Raw genomic sequence first — 17,195 nt, 5'->3', positions numbered from 1 at the left:
CAGATGAGATTGAAAAGAGAAAGTCTGGCAGCCAAGACCGATTACACCTATAGAGTCTTCCCACTTGGGCAGAGGGCCTCAAAGCAACTCCATCAGATAAAAAAAGCACTGGCCTGGCCAAACACCTACCTAAATTCTGGCAGAAAATAAATACAGTCAGCTTTAAGAGCTGGGCACGGCACCTCGGGGAGCAGCTGGGCTCTCTCATTCCAATTCAGCACTAAATTCAGAGCGTCCCTGCTGCCAGCCAAGTGTTCTGTGGCTGGGGAAGGAGGTGACAACAGGCAGGCCGGGCTGTGGTGGGGGGAAAAGGTGGCACGTTGGGGCTGGGATCTCCTGCTGCAGCCAGGAATTCTCTGATGTAAAGCCCTGACTGCACTGGATTAGTTTTGCTGTGTGTTGGCAGCGTTTCATGGGAGCATCCAATTGTTTCATCACTTTGTACCACCCACGCTCCACCCGCGCCGTCCAGAGCCAGCCCCGAGTGTTAGTCCTCCAGAAAGGGCCATGTGTAGCTTCACAAAAATAGCAAACAAATCATAGCAATAAAAAGCGTAAGAAAAAAAAATCAGGTAAACCTGAAGCCAAATATTGTTCAATACCAACTGTTTGATTCACTGCAGAAAGAAAAATAGTCTGGGGAAAAAAAAAAACATTAACTTTGCATCATTGGTAAAAATGCCAGAGGCTGTCACAAGATTAAAAAAACAAAGAGTTATCAGTCATTAAGAACAGCTTTCTCTCCTCATGTTGATATCAAATGTTAAAAGAGTGAATATTAACATAAAGAGATTTTTAAGCACAGAACATGACAAGAAGATGCTATATCCATATCAGTAGGAGCAACGAACTGCACCAATCATGTAAATAAAAGAACATGTGAAATGGGATTTAGATTTGAATGGGAGAAACCTATTGACCAGGTGTCAGAAGGGCTCAGGGTCAGATCACGTGCAGGACTGAGTTTTGGCAGCATTTGTTGTGAAAACGTCCCCATGGAAGGGTGTGGGACCATAACACCCCTATTGCAGGCAGGGGCTCCCTTTGGAATGGAAGCTCCTCCATATATTTACCTTCCCTGCTGGACACCTCAGCCCTCCTCTCCTTTTAAAAAAGCAAATGCTTTAATTGAGTATAAAAATCTGCTTTCTAAATGAGATACTAAGAACAGCCTAAAGTAGAGGGTGTGAATTCTCTCCTTCCCACCTTAAAGAAATCGCTCCCAGAAATATTCAGTGGCTTTAAACACACAGTGTCGTCCCAGGTGAAAAGGTGGCTTTGGGGCAGTGAGATTCCCAGGCAGAAGCTAAAAACTCCAGTCACCTCCCTCCTTGCTACACACATCTGGAAATCCAAGGGCACCTCAGATCCGTTCGTATCCCCTGTGCGGCTTCCTCCGGGAAATGAGGAAGGTGACAAACACAATGACAAAGAGTCCCAGGATGCTCAGGCCCACCGCGATGGGAGCTGCTCTGCTGTTCCTGTCAGGAAAACATTCTTCTTCTGGAAGTCAAAGGAGATCAGAGAACGTGTCACAGCAGAACACTGTGCTCCTAGGCTATACACCTACATTCCAGAAAACTTAGCAAATATAAGCCACAAGTTCTCAAAACCTTGTTTTCTCTTTTTTTTTCCCCTTTCTTTTTCCTGAGCTGTACTTAAGACATTTTTATCTGTGGTGACAAAACACTACTTGCCCCTTTTGAAATAGCTACGTGCTTCACTGGGGAATGACTCTGCCCTTTCACATCTGCAGTAATTGTTTTACCATCAAGATCAGTACATGCACAGCAGGAGTTTCTCCTGCCGAAAGCAGGTGTGGAGCATCACACCACAAAGCACAGGTCTAAAAATAAAGAGCAAGACACATCAGACCTTCCATCTGATCTATAGGAATGGTCCCTCCTTGGGCTCCAGGCAGAGACAGATCTCTAGCACGATGCTTGGAGTGGCACTTGAGCAGCAGCCTGTCCCCAAGGTGGAGTACCATGACCTAAACCCCATGGTCTGTCCCAGCTTAGAACCCAGTTTAGGGTACAAAGGGGATCCAACACCCTCCACCCCTTTCATTCCCTCTGATGATTCCAGAGCAGACATTTTTACAGCTTCCCAGACTCAAACAGGCCAAGCTATGGCTGTAACGCTGCTGCAGACTGTACAAAATTGTAAGGAACCTGAAACCAATGATCATTAACGTTTTCTTTTTCTTCCCTTTTTAAAGGTAAGTAAATCAGGAGCAACAGAAGTGAAACTACCAGTCTCGAGACACCCAAGAGGAGGCTGGTGATGTGTGGAGAGTCATTCCTTCATGGGGGATTTTCCCTTTCAAAATCTGCATACACAGCAGAGGTACGCACCAGTTTCATAACTCTTTCATGGCCACTGGGGAAATAGTTCAGTGGTGCTAGCTGCTTCCTCAGCCCACTGATTAAGAGCAAAACTAGTTTATTTTTGCATACGGTATTGACTAGCAGAGATTAGCCTGACTTTGGAGAGAGAGACAGAGAATCTTTCTAAGCTCTGTCTTTCATCACTTTGTACCACCCACGCTCCACCCGCGCCGTCCAGAGCCAGCCCCGAGTGTTAGTCCTCCAGAAAGGGCCATGTGTAGCTTCACAAAAATAGCAAACAAATCATAGCAATAAAAAGCGTAAGAAAAAAAAATCAGGTAAACCTGAAGCCAAATATTGTTCAATACCAACTGTTTGATTCACTGCAGAAAGAAAAATAGTCTGGGGAAAAAAAAAAACATTAACTTTGCATCATTGGTAAAAATGCCAGAGGCTGTCACAAGATTAAAAAAACAAAGAGTTATCAGTCATTAAGAACAGCTTTCTCTCCTCATGTTGATATCAAATGTTAAAAGAGTGAATATTAACATAAAGAGATTTTTAAGCACAGAACATGACAAGAAGATGCTATATCCATATCAGTAGGAGCAACGAACTGCACCAATCATGTAAATAAAAGAACATGTGAAATGGGATTTAGATTTGAATGGGAGAAACCTATTGACCAGGTGTCAGAAGGGCTCAGGGTCAGATCACGTGCAGGACTGAGTTTTGGCAGCATTTGTTGTGAAAACGTCCCCATGGAAGGGTGTGGGACCATAACACCCCTACTGCAGGCAGGGGCTCCCTTTGGAATGGAAGCTCCTCCATATATTTACCTTCCCTGCTGGACACCTCAGCCCTTCTCTCCTTTTAAAAAAGCAAATACTTTAATTGAGTATAAAAATCTGCTTTCTAAATGAGATACTAAGAAGAGTCTAAAGTAGAAGGTGTGAATTCTCTCCTTCCCTCCTTAAAGAAATCGCTCCCAGAAACATTCAGTAGCTTTAAACACACGGTGTTGTCCCACCTGAAAAGGTGGCTTTGGGGCAGTGAGATTCCCAGGCAGAAGCTAAAAACTCCAGTCACCTCCCTCCTTGCTACACACATCTGGAAATCCAAGGGCACCTCAGATCCGTTCGTATCCCCTGTGCGGCTTCCTCCGGGAAATGAGGAAGGTGACAAACACAATGACAAAGAGTCCCAGGATGCTCAGGCCCACCGCGATGGGAGCTGCTCTGCTGTTCCTGTCAGGAAAACATTCTTCTTCTGGAAGTCAAAGGAGATCAGAGAACGTGTCACAGCAGAACACTGTGCTCCTAGGCTATACACCTACATTCCAGAAAACTTAGCAAATATAAGCCACAAGTTCTCAAAACCTTGTTTTCTCTTTTTTTTTCCCCTTTCTTTTTCCTGAGCTGTACTTAAGACATTTTTATCTGTGGTGACAAAACACTACTTGCCCCTTTTGAAATAGCTACGTGCTTCACTGGGGAATGACTCTGCTCTTTCACGCCTGCAGTAATTGTTTTACCATCAAGATCAGTACATGCACAGCGCGAGTTTTTCCTGCCGAAAGCAGGTGTGGAGCATCACACCACAAAGCACAGGTCTAAAAATAAAGAGCAAGACACATCAGACCTTCCATCTGATCTATAGGAACGGTCCCTCCTTGGGCTACGGGGAGAGACAGATCTCTAGCATGATGCTTGGAGTGGCACTTGAGCAGCAGACTGTCCCCAAGGTGGAGTACCATGACCTAAACCCCATGGTCTGTCCCAGCTTAGAACCCAGTTTAGGGTACAAAGGGGATCCAACACCCTCCACCCCTTTCATTCCCTCTGATGATTCCAGAGCAGACATTTTTACAGCTTCCCAGACTCAAACAGGCCAAGCTATGGCTGTAACGCTGCTGCAGACTGTACAAAATTGTAAGGAACCTGAAACCAATGATCATTAACGTTTTCTTTTTCTTCCCTTTTTAAAGGTAAGTAAATCAGGAGCAACAGAAGTGAAACTACCAGCCTCGAGACACCCAAGAGGAGGCTGGTGATGTGTGGAGTGTCATTCCTTCATTGGGGATTTTCCCTTTCAAAATCTGCATACACAGCAGAGGTACGCACCAGTTTCATAACTCTTTCATGGCCACTGGGGAAATAGTTCAGTGGTGCTAGCTGCTTCCTCAGCCCACTGATTAAGAGCAAAACTAGTTTATTTTTGCATACGGTATTGACTAGCAGAGATTAGCCTGACTTTGGAGAGAGAGACAGAAAATCTTTCTAAGCTCTGTCTCTGCTAGAGGTGAGGCCCCACCAAAAGCCATAACTGAACTCATTGTACAAAGGCAAATGGGGATGTGGGGGTCAGATGGGATCCCATGAGTTGTTCCAGCTCAGTGTTATCCCAGGAAAAATATCTTCATGAGGAGGACAGCGCAGATTGGATTCTCAGTGTGGCTTTTAAGAATTTAAAGAAAGGTATGCAAAAAAAAGGTCCACGTCTTTAAAAAAAGCTCCAAATATTGTTTCCCATTATATTCCTTTTAGAATGAGAAATTGAGCCAAAATGGTGAACTAACAAAAGAAGAATCGGTCAAAGAGCCAAACTGAGTCAAAAGAGAGATTTAAAGTAAAAAGACTACAGGGGCAATATTTGGTAAGCATGCCAAAAGTCAAATGTCAGAAGAAGGGAATGTCATCTTAGTGCCTCTGAAGGGCTGGAGAGCTGATGAGCCTCCACCCGAGTTCCTGTATGGAAACACCCTGAGAAAAAGGCACAGAAAGGTGGAGATGTACAATTTGAAACAGACCACAAGGTCCCATCTATTTCACCTCTCTGCTTTTTGTAGGATCTTTCATGCATCTCACAAGAGGTGAGACCGCGGGACTGTCCATACCGTGGGACACGGGAGGTTCTGGTGCCCCCAGCAGCCCCAGACCCCGCAGCCTGGTCAGGTCCTGGCTGCATCATCGGAGGAGAAACAAGGCTGACAGCATCTCATTGCCCCGTGGAGGGAACCCCAGGTGTGGGTGGAGGGAAGAAGTTGTGATAAGCCCCCATACTGGGCAATCCAGGGACCAGGGGAGTCAGTACTGGTCTGTCTCTGTATTTTACTATGTATTTACCGAGTTCCTGTATGGAAACACCCTGAGAAAAAGGCACAGAAAGGTGGAGATGTACAATTTGAAACAGACCACAAGGTCCCATCTATTTCACCTCTCTGCTTTTTGTAGGATCTTTCATGCATCTCACAAGAGGTGAGACCGCGGGACTGTCCATACCGTGGGACACGGGAGGTTCTGGTGCCCCCAGCAGCCCCAGACCCCGCAGCCTGGTCAGGTCCTGGCTGCATCATCGGAGGAGAAACAAGGCTGACAGCATCTCATTGCCCCGTGGAGGGAACCCCAGGTGTGGGTGGAGGGAAGAAGTTGTGATAAGCCCCCATACTGGGCAATCCAGGGACCAGGGGAGTCAGTACTGGTCTGTCTCTGTATTTCACTGAGCCACATGGTGGCTTCCTCGTGACTGCACTCAAGAAAAGACAACTTGCAGAGGTGAGCATCACAGTTAGTTCTGAAATGGGGAGCATGCCCATCACACTCCTCCTCAGGAGCACGTCTCCCCGTGTCTAGACACAGCTGCTCTGAAACTTTCATCCTGCATTCACAAATATCCCTTATTAGTTGGCAGTTTTGCTGCTGCAGCTGTGGGACCTCACGGGTGTCAAGAGCCTTTCAAAACATCTAAAATCTGGTGGCAGGAGAGCAGTGACCTTGAACTGAGCAGTAGATGCCAGGGGTTGGGGCAGTGCAGCGGGGGTGAGCACACCTCTGCTGGCTCGGGGGGAAAAGGGGTGAGGAAGGAGGGGGGGAAAGGTGTCCTACTTACCTTTTCCAAACTGGTTGCCCGCAATATCGAACGCCTGCAGCTGCATGTTAACAAAGAGCAGCTGGAAGTGATTCTCCAAGGCGAAGATTTGCTTGCTGACACACTTAAAGGAATTCCCCAGCGTTGTGGTAAACAGCTTGTCACGTATGGCCGCGTAGTAAAGCATACCTGGAGGCACAGAGAGAGGGAGAAATGAGAATCCACACTAGCTCTGCTGGAGCCAGCATCTCTCTGAGGTGCTCTGGCAGAGCAGCAGTCACAGATGTGACTAAAGCATGGACATTTCCCCCATAATACAGTCATTAACCTGTCACAGATTTGATATATCGGGAAGGATTTGTGCAAAATTAAAGTCAGAGAAAAATCTGAAGTGATGGCTCAGAATTTTTCTTTGATGAAACTACAGCCCGGTCCCTTCTCTTCCACTTTGAAGCCAGAAGATTTAGGTGAATGACATGTTGAAAGCCTGATAAAACACATAATTTGCAAAACCCAGTGTTGTAAAGATACGAAAGCCTATCCCACGCCCGGAAGAGTTTGATAGGAAATTAAGACAGTGTAAAATCACTGACCTCCAGAAAATGACTGCAATCCGCTCTCAATTTTACTGACATAGTACATTGGGGGTTGCTGCAAAGGAAGATACATCTTTATTCCTAATACTTCCTCATATTCATGAAAAAAAAATACAGTTCACCACAGCAAAATAGTCACAAAGACTTTCCCAAAGAAACACATTTTAAAGCCTCACCTTCAATACCCAAGACCCAACTTGCTTGGAATTATTGCTCTTTCTTTCCCAGCTCACTCTGCCACCATCTCACGGGGGCACCACGCGGTTCCCCTTCCATCTGCCCCCCGCAGCCACCACAAACCAGGGAAAGAGGAGGGGAGGAAGAACTGGTCTTCCCACCCCACTGACACTGCCTGTGCCCCAAAATCCTCATACAACCTGACCACTGTCCTCCCCCCGCTGTCACAGTGTGAGAGCCAGCCCTGGAGCTTCTCCCTGGTCTGGGTGCGGGGGTCTGGACATTTAATGGTTCCTTTTAATTCCAGCTGTGAGCACAGCTGGGGGATAAATGGCAGTGGACATGAATGTCTCCTGTGCGCCCAGTTTTAGTATCACGTAGTTTAAAAGCTGGTAAAATGGATTAGGAAAGTTTAAGAAATACCCACCCCACTGACACTGCCTGTGCCCCAAAATCCTCATACAACCTGACCACTGTCCTCCCCCCGCTGTCACAGTGTGAGAGCCAGCCCTGGAGCTTCTCCCTGGTCTGGGTGCGGGGGTCTGGACATTTAATGGTTCCTTTTAATTCCAGCTGTGAGCACAGCTGGGGGATAAATGGCAGTGGACATGAATGTCTCCTGTGCGCCCAGTTTTAGTATCACGTAGTTTAAAAGCTGGTAAAATGGATTAGGAAAGTTTAAGAAATACACCAGAGAAGAGGTCCTCAGCATTATTCCCACTGAAAAAACACAAACAGGTCAAATATTACCATTTTTCTGGTGGCAGCGCTTTGTGCTGTTTGGCCACAGTGAACAACTTCTCGGGGAAAACACCTGCTCCCACTTCACATCTTGTGGTTTGGTTACAAAACTTCCTTTTTTTGGGTTTTTTTGCAGGAGGTGGCAGGCGGGGGGGGGCACTGAGCTCGCTCCCCCGGGGCCTGGGCCAGCTTCTCTTTCACCAGAGAGAATCAGAAGTGCCAGCAGTGGAGCATTCCTGGTTCAAAGCAGGAGAGGCCGCGGGGCCAAACACATCAAAACCAGCAGCAAAGTGATTTCTTATTGACTTGAATTTCAAAGAAGCCTAAGCCGAGCCGCTACCCTCTTGAGGCTTATCTTGAAGTGAAGAGTGATTGCCTAATGCTGTGCCAATAACCACCTTTTTGGGCGAGACAGGTCAAGTACCTCCTTAAGGCTCACATCTCTCCTTAGCGCTGCCTCCAGCCGGGCCTTTCATGGGTACTCGAATCACCAGGCTCTTCCTAAGGATCCTTGTAGCACGGAGAAGGCTGCCCTTGGTGCAGGAAGCATCCCTCTAAAGCAAACACTCATGTCTGAACTGATCCTTTGTCTTAGAACAGCTCCTTCGTTTTTTTACTGCACTTTTCCCTGGCGGCTTTAAGAAAACCTGCTGTAAACTTTTCGTTTGATGATTATTGGTTGGAATAATTTCTCTGCTCAAGCATTACTGACTGAGGTGTGGTATAGTTTGCTGTTTCCTCTTGGGCTTTCTGTGGAAATGACTGGATAACTGCTTGTAGTTTTGTCAGTTGTCACTGATCTGAGCTTGGAGCTTACACTTTGGTGTGATGAACTGAAGGGACAGACCAGCAGCGATGGCCAGACACGGCTCTGAACTGCTCTGGAGCTCCAGGACATGGCTTTAATGCCTGCACACTCAGAGTCTGATAGGATCCAGTCCATGTCGTGTTCCTCCCTGCCCGTTAATGACTTTACACACAGTATTCACTCCTGTCTTCAGCCCCGCTGGCATCACCCCTGCCCTGAGCAGCTTCCAGAGCGATGGCACTTCCCACTGCCTCCCAGAAACGTGTACACTGGGGAGATGTGTGAGGAAGCAAACGCTGCACCCCACAGCTTTCCCTGTGGTTATAATGTCAGCAGCATCTCAAATCCTCATCCACGTACGGCGAGGTCCCAGTGAGGAACACGGTGTCAACAGACACAAAGTCAAAAAGCAAGCTCATTGTCCCATGCTGGAAGCACGGGCCCCTCTCTTGGCCAAGTCTCTGTGTGTTACTCATGAGCCTCCCAGGTGTGGTGCGTTTTAAGGGCACTTACCTACAGTTTTGTTGTTGTAGTTCACCTGTTTGGAATTTTCCACTCAGAAATTAGATTAAATGAGTCCCCTTCAGCTGTGGATGGGGCACGGCTCCTGGGCACTTGCAACTGCCTGGGCTGCCCTTCGGGTTGAACAACCACAGCTGGCTTTTGGCTGGGCACTTGGGATTTGTGGGAAGGAAATGACCAACCTCACCCACACTCGGCTGTCCCTGAAACACCACTTTGCTGGAGGAACTTGGTGGCGTGGGTCAGAGCTCCCGGCACACACACCTCGTTCCCACACTGGGACTCCAGCCCCAAACCCATTCCCTGTCCCTCTGCAACACAAACAGCAGACCTGCCCTTCCCTCCCCACAAATCGAGACACAGATTTTGGCTTGGGGCTATTTCTAGACTTTGTGTTGCTAGACCAGTAGCTTTAACACCGTTCTGAAAGGATGGCAGGGCACTCTGCTTACCCTTCATTGTGCGTACGAACCTTTCCAAATTCAAAGTTCAAGTAGACAAGACCTGATTTGACGTTGAGGTTAGCCCTGCTCTGAGCTGGAGGCCTCCAAAGGTCTTTTCCAACCTGAATTAACCCGTGGTTCTCTGATTCCAGCCTCTCGGGAAGGACAGGAGCATCAGTGCCTCACATACGGGTGGGAGAGTAGCACAGAGATGGATGAAACGCCTTTTCACACAGCACCTGCTGGATCACCGACCCTGAAGGCTTATTTCCCTCTAAACGCAACGATTACCTTTACAAAAGTGAAGTTTATAAACCCTCCGCTGAAAGTGATGTTCATCTCGGCCTGCGCCGTCCCACAGCTGCCCGAGGTCTGGGTGGCGTTGGGGTTGACAGCCAGGTACTGCATCCGCTTCTGCAGAGAGGAGAGACACTGCTGGGGAGGAGGTGGGAGAGGAGGAGGTGGAGAAGCCTTCGTAAGGAACACACCAAGATTTAGAGCTGAGGGACACGGGTTAGCGGTGGACTTGGCAGCATCGGGTTTAAGGATGGACTCCATGATCCTAAGGGTCTTTTTCAACCTAAATGATTCTGTGAAACTTACAGAATCACAGAATCTTCATGGTTGGAAGGGACCTTTGGGATCATCGAGTCCAATCATACAAAATTACTTTCACCAACATTAGATACTCATCCTAAGTTTGAAATACTCAGACGCCAGGCCAGAATATTTGGAATTCCAATGGGAATGGCTCGAGATACATGAACTGCGAAGCCTGGGGATCTGACCCCACAGATTGTATTAATGGCAGTTACAAAACCTTAATTCTGAGGGACATAATCACCATTTCAGGTTTTCTTACATCTTTTGCTGAACCATTCCCAGTGGGTCACTGCTAGGAGAGGGTACCAGCTCCCCAGGACCCCTGCTGTGATCCAGCCTGGCAGTTCCTGTGATCCCCAAATCTCCATGCACCAGCGTGAGGACAATCCACCTCTGACTCCAAGTCTGAGCTGGTGATTTCCTCCTTTCATTGTGACTCGCAATGTCAAGCCCTTCACTGAGGTCACTTCAGATTTTAATTAGTCTCCCATTCTGGGAAGCACAGATCACACCTCCCAAATGTTGCTACCCCAGATACCTCACAGAACTCAGAGAGCACCCGTGTGTCCCACTGACACCATCACACAAGCCAAAGTACAGCAGCTGGGGTGCTGTGGCACGGCAAAGGCCCTGGGCTGGCAGCAAACCACTGATTTTTTATCCCACAAGCTAACTTCTAAAAATTGCTTTGAGAGAAGAAGAATAAATTCCAGCTAATGAAGACACAGTTACAAAGCTCAGGCCTGTGGTGCTTCTACCTCACCTCCTGGGGATTTTGAGCCATCAGCTGCAGCCCCATGACCGCTTTGATGCAGGTCCTGTTCCCGCTGGCCACGGTGTAGGTGCCGGTGGGGATGGCAGAAGGTTGCGGTGCCAGAGTCGGTCTCGCTGCCGTCGTAGTGGATGGGGCGGCCGTTTGAGTCCCTGGACGAACGGTCGTCATGTTGGTCGTGGTTGGACTTTTAGGTGCTGTTGTTTGGTTTCCTGACCCTGTGGTGGGCTTTACGGTCTGGGTGGTGGTGGCTGTAGCAGTCATGGCAGCAGTTGTCATCTGTGTGTTTGGGGTAGTATGATTTACGGTTGTGTTTGTGGGTGCCATCGTCATGTTTGTGCTCACATAAGTTCTCGTTTGCTCGGTTGAGGACACAGGGGGAATGGTTGTGGTGTTCTCTGCAGGTGTTCCCGCTCCCATCGCCTGGGTTGTAGCTTGAGTGGCTGCGGTTGCATCGTCTGCTGATGGTGTGGACACCACCACGGGAGAGGTCTGGCCGGTCACTTGTGTGGTGGTGTCTTCTGACACGTGATGGGCTGGTGCTGTTGTCCTCACAGCTGTGCCATGGCTTAGGGGTGTTGTTTCAAGAGAGCCTGTGCTGTTAAAATGAACAGTGGTGCCTTCATGGGGTGAAGACTGATAAAGGGAAAGCGGTGGAGCAGAAGTATCCGTATGGTGGAAGGATGTGGTTTCTGGAGACGGTTCGACCCCCAGGGACACTTCAGCAAGGCAGGAGGAAAGCGCTGCAAAGAAACAAAGAAGTCAGTAGTCTGGATACCGTTGCATTTGACATTTCTGCTGATACCCACAACGTAACTGCCCTGATTTTGTTATTGAATGGGTGATATGATTTTTTCTTCATTTGGAGAGTGAAAGCAGATGTGCTGTAGGACTATCCATAACTCTTCCCCACTATCCCCATCTCCACACCTCTGAACAGACCCACTGCAGGGGCAGCACGTCGGCTCCCGGCTCCCCCAGCGCTGCTTTTACTGCCGAAGGAGGCAGAGGATGCTGGAGGTGTGAGCAGAGCGAAGGAGGCAGAGGATGAAGGAGGCAGAGGATGCTGGAGGTGTGAGCAGACCGTGCCCAGCCCCAGGCTGCACAGGAATTCCCTCGCAGGCAGCGGCACCGCTGGATTTGGGAAAAGCAAGTGAGGAAGGTCTAAGGAAGATGAAGTGGGTGTAACAGGCGAAGGGTGGCTGGTTACTTACCCAAAGCAGGGGGAAAGGGAACATTTTGTGTGTGTGAAGGACGTGAGGCAGCGTAACGGCCTGACAGGGATGCACAATAGTCTGGGAGACAGGGGAACTCCAGGAGTTAATTTACGGTTTTGTTGTAGCCACCTCAGCTGGAACCCCGAGGTTCTTCCTCCTGGGAGGCACCCGAGGGGATGCTCCAAGCAAGGAAAAACCCACCCTCTTAGTGATGCTCTTTCAGCAACAAGAAACAAATGTCAGGGTACAGCAGCCAGGGGCTTTTTGGACCACATCTGAAAATAGTCACAGCCCCAAAATTATGCTTCCATAGAATAGAACCATAGAATCATCTAGATTGGAAGGGACCTTTAAGATCATCTAGTCCAACCATCAACCGAACTCGGAAACAAACAAACAAACCTCGAACAAACAGAAATATAACAACCTATCACTAAACCATGTCACTGAGCACTATGTCAACCTGTCTTTTAAATTCCTCCAGGGATTTGTTTGTTTGGTTTTTTCCCCAACTTAAAATACATCAGAATAACCCTTAGAGTGTATATATTTCACTGGGTTTAGTTTTCTAAAGAGAAGAGTCTAAGCATTTCTTACATAGTGTGTTCTACAGAAATATGTAAAGTTATATTGAAAACGTTTACTTCATTTTTAAAATTCTGCCAAAAGTATTTTGTCAGTTACTCTGTTCGCTTCTGGAACTGAAAGGAAAATATCTGGCTCCTAAATGTAAATAACAAAGTGAAGAAAAAGTGTGAAAATTATGTTGTAGAACAGATGAAGCTCACGACGCTTCTGCGTGAGTCATTGTTTATGAGTATGCAACAAGACTCTGTAAAGACAAGGCCAAACTAAAAGAAATCATAAATCACTGGCATGTATGAATTCCTGGGTGGGCATGAATCTCCAGGTGTAGTTAAATGCCTAAATTAGCTGGAGGGCAGAATAATTCTCCAGTTTGGAGACAGAAGGGACCCCAAAGTCCAAGACAGCTCACGTTCCTCTGCTCCCCACAGGACGCCACAACATCATCTGAGAAGTTTATTGTACTCTGGTTTTCCCAAAGAAATTTCTCATGAATTGGTACGGAAGCTGTGTGGCAGGTGGGTTGCTGAGATTTGGATTTTGGGCTCGATTCAGGGCAGAGGCACATTCAAGGTGCAAATGGCTGAAATCTCACAAGCTCATCTTCCTGTCATTTATTTACTTTCACTGAGTGTGAGCAAAGATCTGCAGCAATAGCCGAATTCCCAAAATCTCACCTTTTCAGGGTCCACACAGACTACATCAGAATAATAAAACCTACTGGGTTTTGAATCAAATTCAAGATCGAAATGACAGAAATGAGAACAGATGTATAGATCTGAAGCCACACTTGATTTTTCCCTTCAAGTGGCTGAAGAGCAGAGGTGCAGACCTGTACCCCGTGCTCCTCAAACCCCCTGGGTTCCACCTCGGGGCTGGTGGGAGCGTGCCCGACTGCCCGTCTCACTGGTACCACCAAAGGGCAACTCGATGCTGTCAAAAAGCCACAAAAAAACCAGGAGAGATCCCTCCGTGATTTTTATCAGAAGGAACTGAAAAATGCCATAATTAATATGACACTTTAGTTCATTTTCTCACTTTCCCCTGGATTTTACCACACCTGCTGGCAGGGCTGAGAAGCGGAGAGCTTATCTCCTCCTCTCTTTCCGCCAGTGGAAAACGAGGGCAGTAGCCACACACCAGCCACACACCAGCTCCATCTAAGCTGGCGGCAGAGTAAAAACAAAAAAAGAAGAAGTCACAATTTTCACTCTTTTCTCCCCCCATAAGATTGCAAAACAACCCGCATTTGAATTTACCCAAGTCTTAAATAGTCAGTACTTCTTAGTTTTCAGTTAAGAGATTGGTTTCGATTGCTGACCAGACAGCACTTCTCCTACAGACCTGAAGAGAACCAGCATTTCACTGGCAGCTGGATGTCACCCATCACTTTTAAATGAAACTTCATTTTCCCCAAAAGGTCATTCCAGCCTAACGTTTTTTCACTAGGGAGATGTTCAGCGTGACAAGGTCTCCGAGGGGTAGAGTCAGAGATGGCTTGGGGTGGCCCATGGCTTGTGGTCCCTGGGTGACCTACCAGGCTGCTCCTCCGTTGGTGTCACAAATGCCCCAGAACCCTCCATGCACCCAGCTTCTCCTACAGACCTGAAGAGAACCAGCATTTCACTGGCGGCTGGATGTCACCCATCACTTTTAAATGAAACTTCATTTTCCCCAAAAGGTCATTCCAGCCTAACTTTTTTTCACTAGGGAGATGTTCAGCGTGACAAGGTCTCCGAGGGGTAGAGTCAGAGATGGCTTGGGGTGGCCCATGGCTCATGGGTGACCTACAAGGCTGCTCCTCCGTTGGTGTCACAAATGCCCCGGAGCCCTCTGTGCAGCCAATGCTTCAGAGCAAAACCCTCAGAAAAGGCTCAGGGCCACACTCAGAAATTCACTGTCCCCATTCTGGGTCTGAAGACCCCGTGTTCCTGCCCTGGTGACCAGGGACGTTCAGTCAACGCCAGTGATGGAAGGTCACCGCTCTGTCACCGCTCTGCTCCCCGTGCTACGGTGGGAAGCGGAGCTGTGGTCTGGCCGTGACATGTCTCACCCTGCCTTCCTGCAACGGAGCGGGTGAAAAATAAAACCAACCCTTTCTGGGGATTTTTTCAGCGTCTCGCCTGACCACACGGCGATGCTGCTCGGCAGGTCTGTTCCGCTTTCTGCTGCTCAGAAGAAATGCTGATGTTTGGCTGATTCCGTGTGGACACGGAAACCTGACCCGGCTCCGAGAGTCACTGGGAACGCTCCCTCTGGCTGCTTCAGCCCCAGTCCTTGAGGAACTGGAAAAGCACCGAGATTTTCTGAGAGGTTTTGGTGCTGTTGTAGTTTCCCTCCGACACAGGAGCAGTTTCTTAAACCTCCAGCCCATCCCCTTTATCCCTCAAGCTCTAATTATGATTCCCTGTCCGCACAGAAAGACTTGACTTTGTGGCACTAATAAAACACCACAACAAATTATCAAAGGAATGATCAAAAGCGGGTAAGGAGCTGAGGAAAGAAGTTCTTTCTGGTCAGAAGATCCTTGCTGACCACCGAGTGTTACCCCTCCCAGCCCGATCTCGCTCTCCTCTCATACATACATTTTGGGACTAATTCAGCAGATCCTGGCGATGAAGCGGGTGTGGGAAATCAGAGCAGGGACAGGAGGAGCTGCTTGTGCTCCAGTCCCCTATCCGCACAGAAAGACTTGACTTTGTGGCACTAATAAAACACCACAACAAATTATCAAAGGAATGATCAAAAGCGGGTAAGGAGCTGAGGAAAGAAGTTCTTTCTGGTCAGAAGATCCTTGCTGACCACCGAGTGTTACCCCTCCCAGCCCGATCTCGCTCTCCTCTCATACATACATTTTGGGACTAATTCAGCAGATCCTGGCGATGAAGCGGGTGTGGGAAATCAGAGCAGGGACAGGAGGAGCTGCTTGTGCTCCAGTCCCCGGGCTGTTCCCCTGCTCTCTGCGTGGGGAGGGGGACAGGGCTGCTGCCCATCCATCCCTGGGTGCCCACGGCAGCCCCGGCTGCAGGAACCCCCCAGCCAGCTCCAACAGACCCTGGCACAGATTGAATCACGCTCCGTCCTTCTGCCCCTGGTTGATTTTGAGGGTGTTGAGGGACGACTGGCCGTGCTGGGACACGTCCTGGGCCGAGCTGGCCCCAGAGCAGCACTAAGGACCACTGTGCCGTGGCCACAAGCCCCCCCATCCTTCTCCGAGCCCCCCCCCGGCTGCCCTTCGCTGGGCTCTGCCTCTGGATGTGGGCAAAGGAGTGACTCCAGCAGCGCTGCCTCCGCTTTCCCGCTGCCCCTCTCACCCCAGTTTCCCTCAGTTTCTGCTGGAAATCATTTCTAATTAAGAAAAGCAAGCCCCCCCAAAAAAGTCTGCTTCTCGGAGCTGACTCCATCGCACGGTTTGTGTCACCCCAGAGCGGAAAATACAGGGGAAAACATCAAATTGAGTGTGCACCAGCTGCGAGGAGCCGCCGTCGGTGATGTCTCAGCGGCGGGACTGCACCAAAAGCTCCGTGACCCCCAGCAGCAAAACCGGGCAGAGCCCCCAGCCCCCCCAGCCCCCCTGGCTGCAACGGGCCCGGCCCGGAGAGACCCCCTTCAGCCGCGGAGAGGATGGGGACCGGTACTTACCCCAGGCGAAGGTGAGGAAGAGGAGGGTCCGGCGGCTCCAGCCCATGGCCGGCGGGTCCGGCGGCGGGAGGGAGGGAGGGAGCCCCGGGAGGGAGCGGGTCCCCCGGGGCCGGGAGCGGTTCCCCCGGGGCAGGGAGCGAAGGATGGAGGAGGCGCGGAGCCCGGTGAGCGCCGCGGGAGGAAACGGGCGCTGATGAGGAGAGAAAGTGAAAGCAGAGAGGGCTGGGGGCGCTAATTGGGGGCGGGCAGGCTCCCACCCCCACCCAGTGACAGCCCCCTCTCCCGCCCCCAGATCCTGGGGCAGGGTGACAGCCTCTAACGCAGCACCTTCCCCTCTATTCCTTAAAAAACTACTTTCTTCAGGGCCCAAATCTCTCCTTTTCCTTAAGACACAGAGGGGAGGTGGCAGCTGCACTCACCTGCACCCCCTAAAGTGCTGAGCAAAGCCCCCGAGGGCTCTGGTCCCAGCTGGGGGCTCCCAGTGCCTTTGCTGGCCCCGTCCCACTCCAGGGACCGAGGGTGGTGGAGCTGGTGGCCGAGGTGGCTCGTCCTTGGGGTTGTGTCCAAACACAAACCTCAGCAAAGCCCAGGGAACCCCCTCTGTCCCGGGGTCCCCCACAGACCACGCTGGGCTGGGGTGGGATGAGCACGGGCAGGTCCTGGCACACCTGAGGGACACTGGGGACCTGGAGAGCGTTCCCCACGCGTGCCCCTGCCTTCCCAGCCCTGGGAGGGGGGGACCAAAGCCACCCCCACCCCCGGGACCTGCTGTGGTCCCAGCTCTTCATCTTCTCATACCAATGTTGCGGCCAACGACTGAAACCCTGGAGCAAGGTGAAGCTCGTCCCCAGAAATCTGGTACCTGCTGAAATGGCACCAGATTTATTTTGCT

The 17,195-nt window shown here is 49.7% G+C and overlaps 1 protein-coding gene across 1 annotated transcript; it reads right to left on the bottom strand.

Moving 5' to 3' along the window:
- Positions 1-2,560: 2,560 nt before the first annotated feature.
- On the bottom strand, positions 2,561-16,416 carry LAMP3 (lysosomal-associated membrane protein 3). Its single transcript, XM_014939853.1, has 6 exons — positions 16,304-16,416; positions 10,851-11,602; positions 9,776-9,898; positions 6,791-6,848; positions 6,219-6,386; positions 2,561-3,599 (listed from the first exon to the last, which is right to left on the bottom strand). The coding sequence occupies exons 1-6, from the start codon at positions 16,347-16,349 to the stop codon at positions 3,460-3,462; spliced, it is 1,287 nt and encodes a 428-aa protein (XP_014795339.1). The 5' UTR covers positions 16,350-16,416; the 3' UTR covers positions 2,561-3,459.
- Between the last annotated feature and the right edge of the window lie 779 nt (positions 16,417-17,195).

This window comes from Calidris pugnax, unplaced genomic scaffold (assembly GCF_001431845.1).
Source record: "Calidris pugnax isolate Ruff unplaced genomic scaffold, ASM143184v1 scaffold94, whole genome shotgun sequence".
In the NCBI taxonomy this organism is placed as follows: domain Eukaryota; kingdom Metazoa; phylum Chordata; class Aves; order Charadriiformes; family Scolopacidae; genus Calidris; species Calidris pugnax.
The sequence above is the reverse complement of the archived record's forward strand: the minus strand, read 5'-3'. Positions and strand labels throughout refer to the sequence as shown.

Excerpts from the sequence above, each read along its gene's own strand:
- LAMP3 (XM_014939853.1), bottom strand. The coding sequence starts at position 16,349 with ATGGGCTGGAGCCGCCGGACCCTCCTCTTCCTCACCTTCGCCTGGG. Across the intron at positions 9,899-10,850 it reads TGGCTCAAAATCCCCAGGAG|AAGCGGATGCAGTACCTGGC; the intron begins GTGAGGTAGAAG and ends TCCTCTCTGCAG. Across the intron at positions 6,849-9,775 it reads TAAACTTCACTTTTGTAAAG|CAACCCCCAATGTACTATGT; the intron begins GTAATCGTTGCG and ends CTTCCTTTGCAG.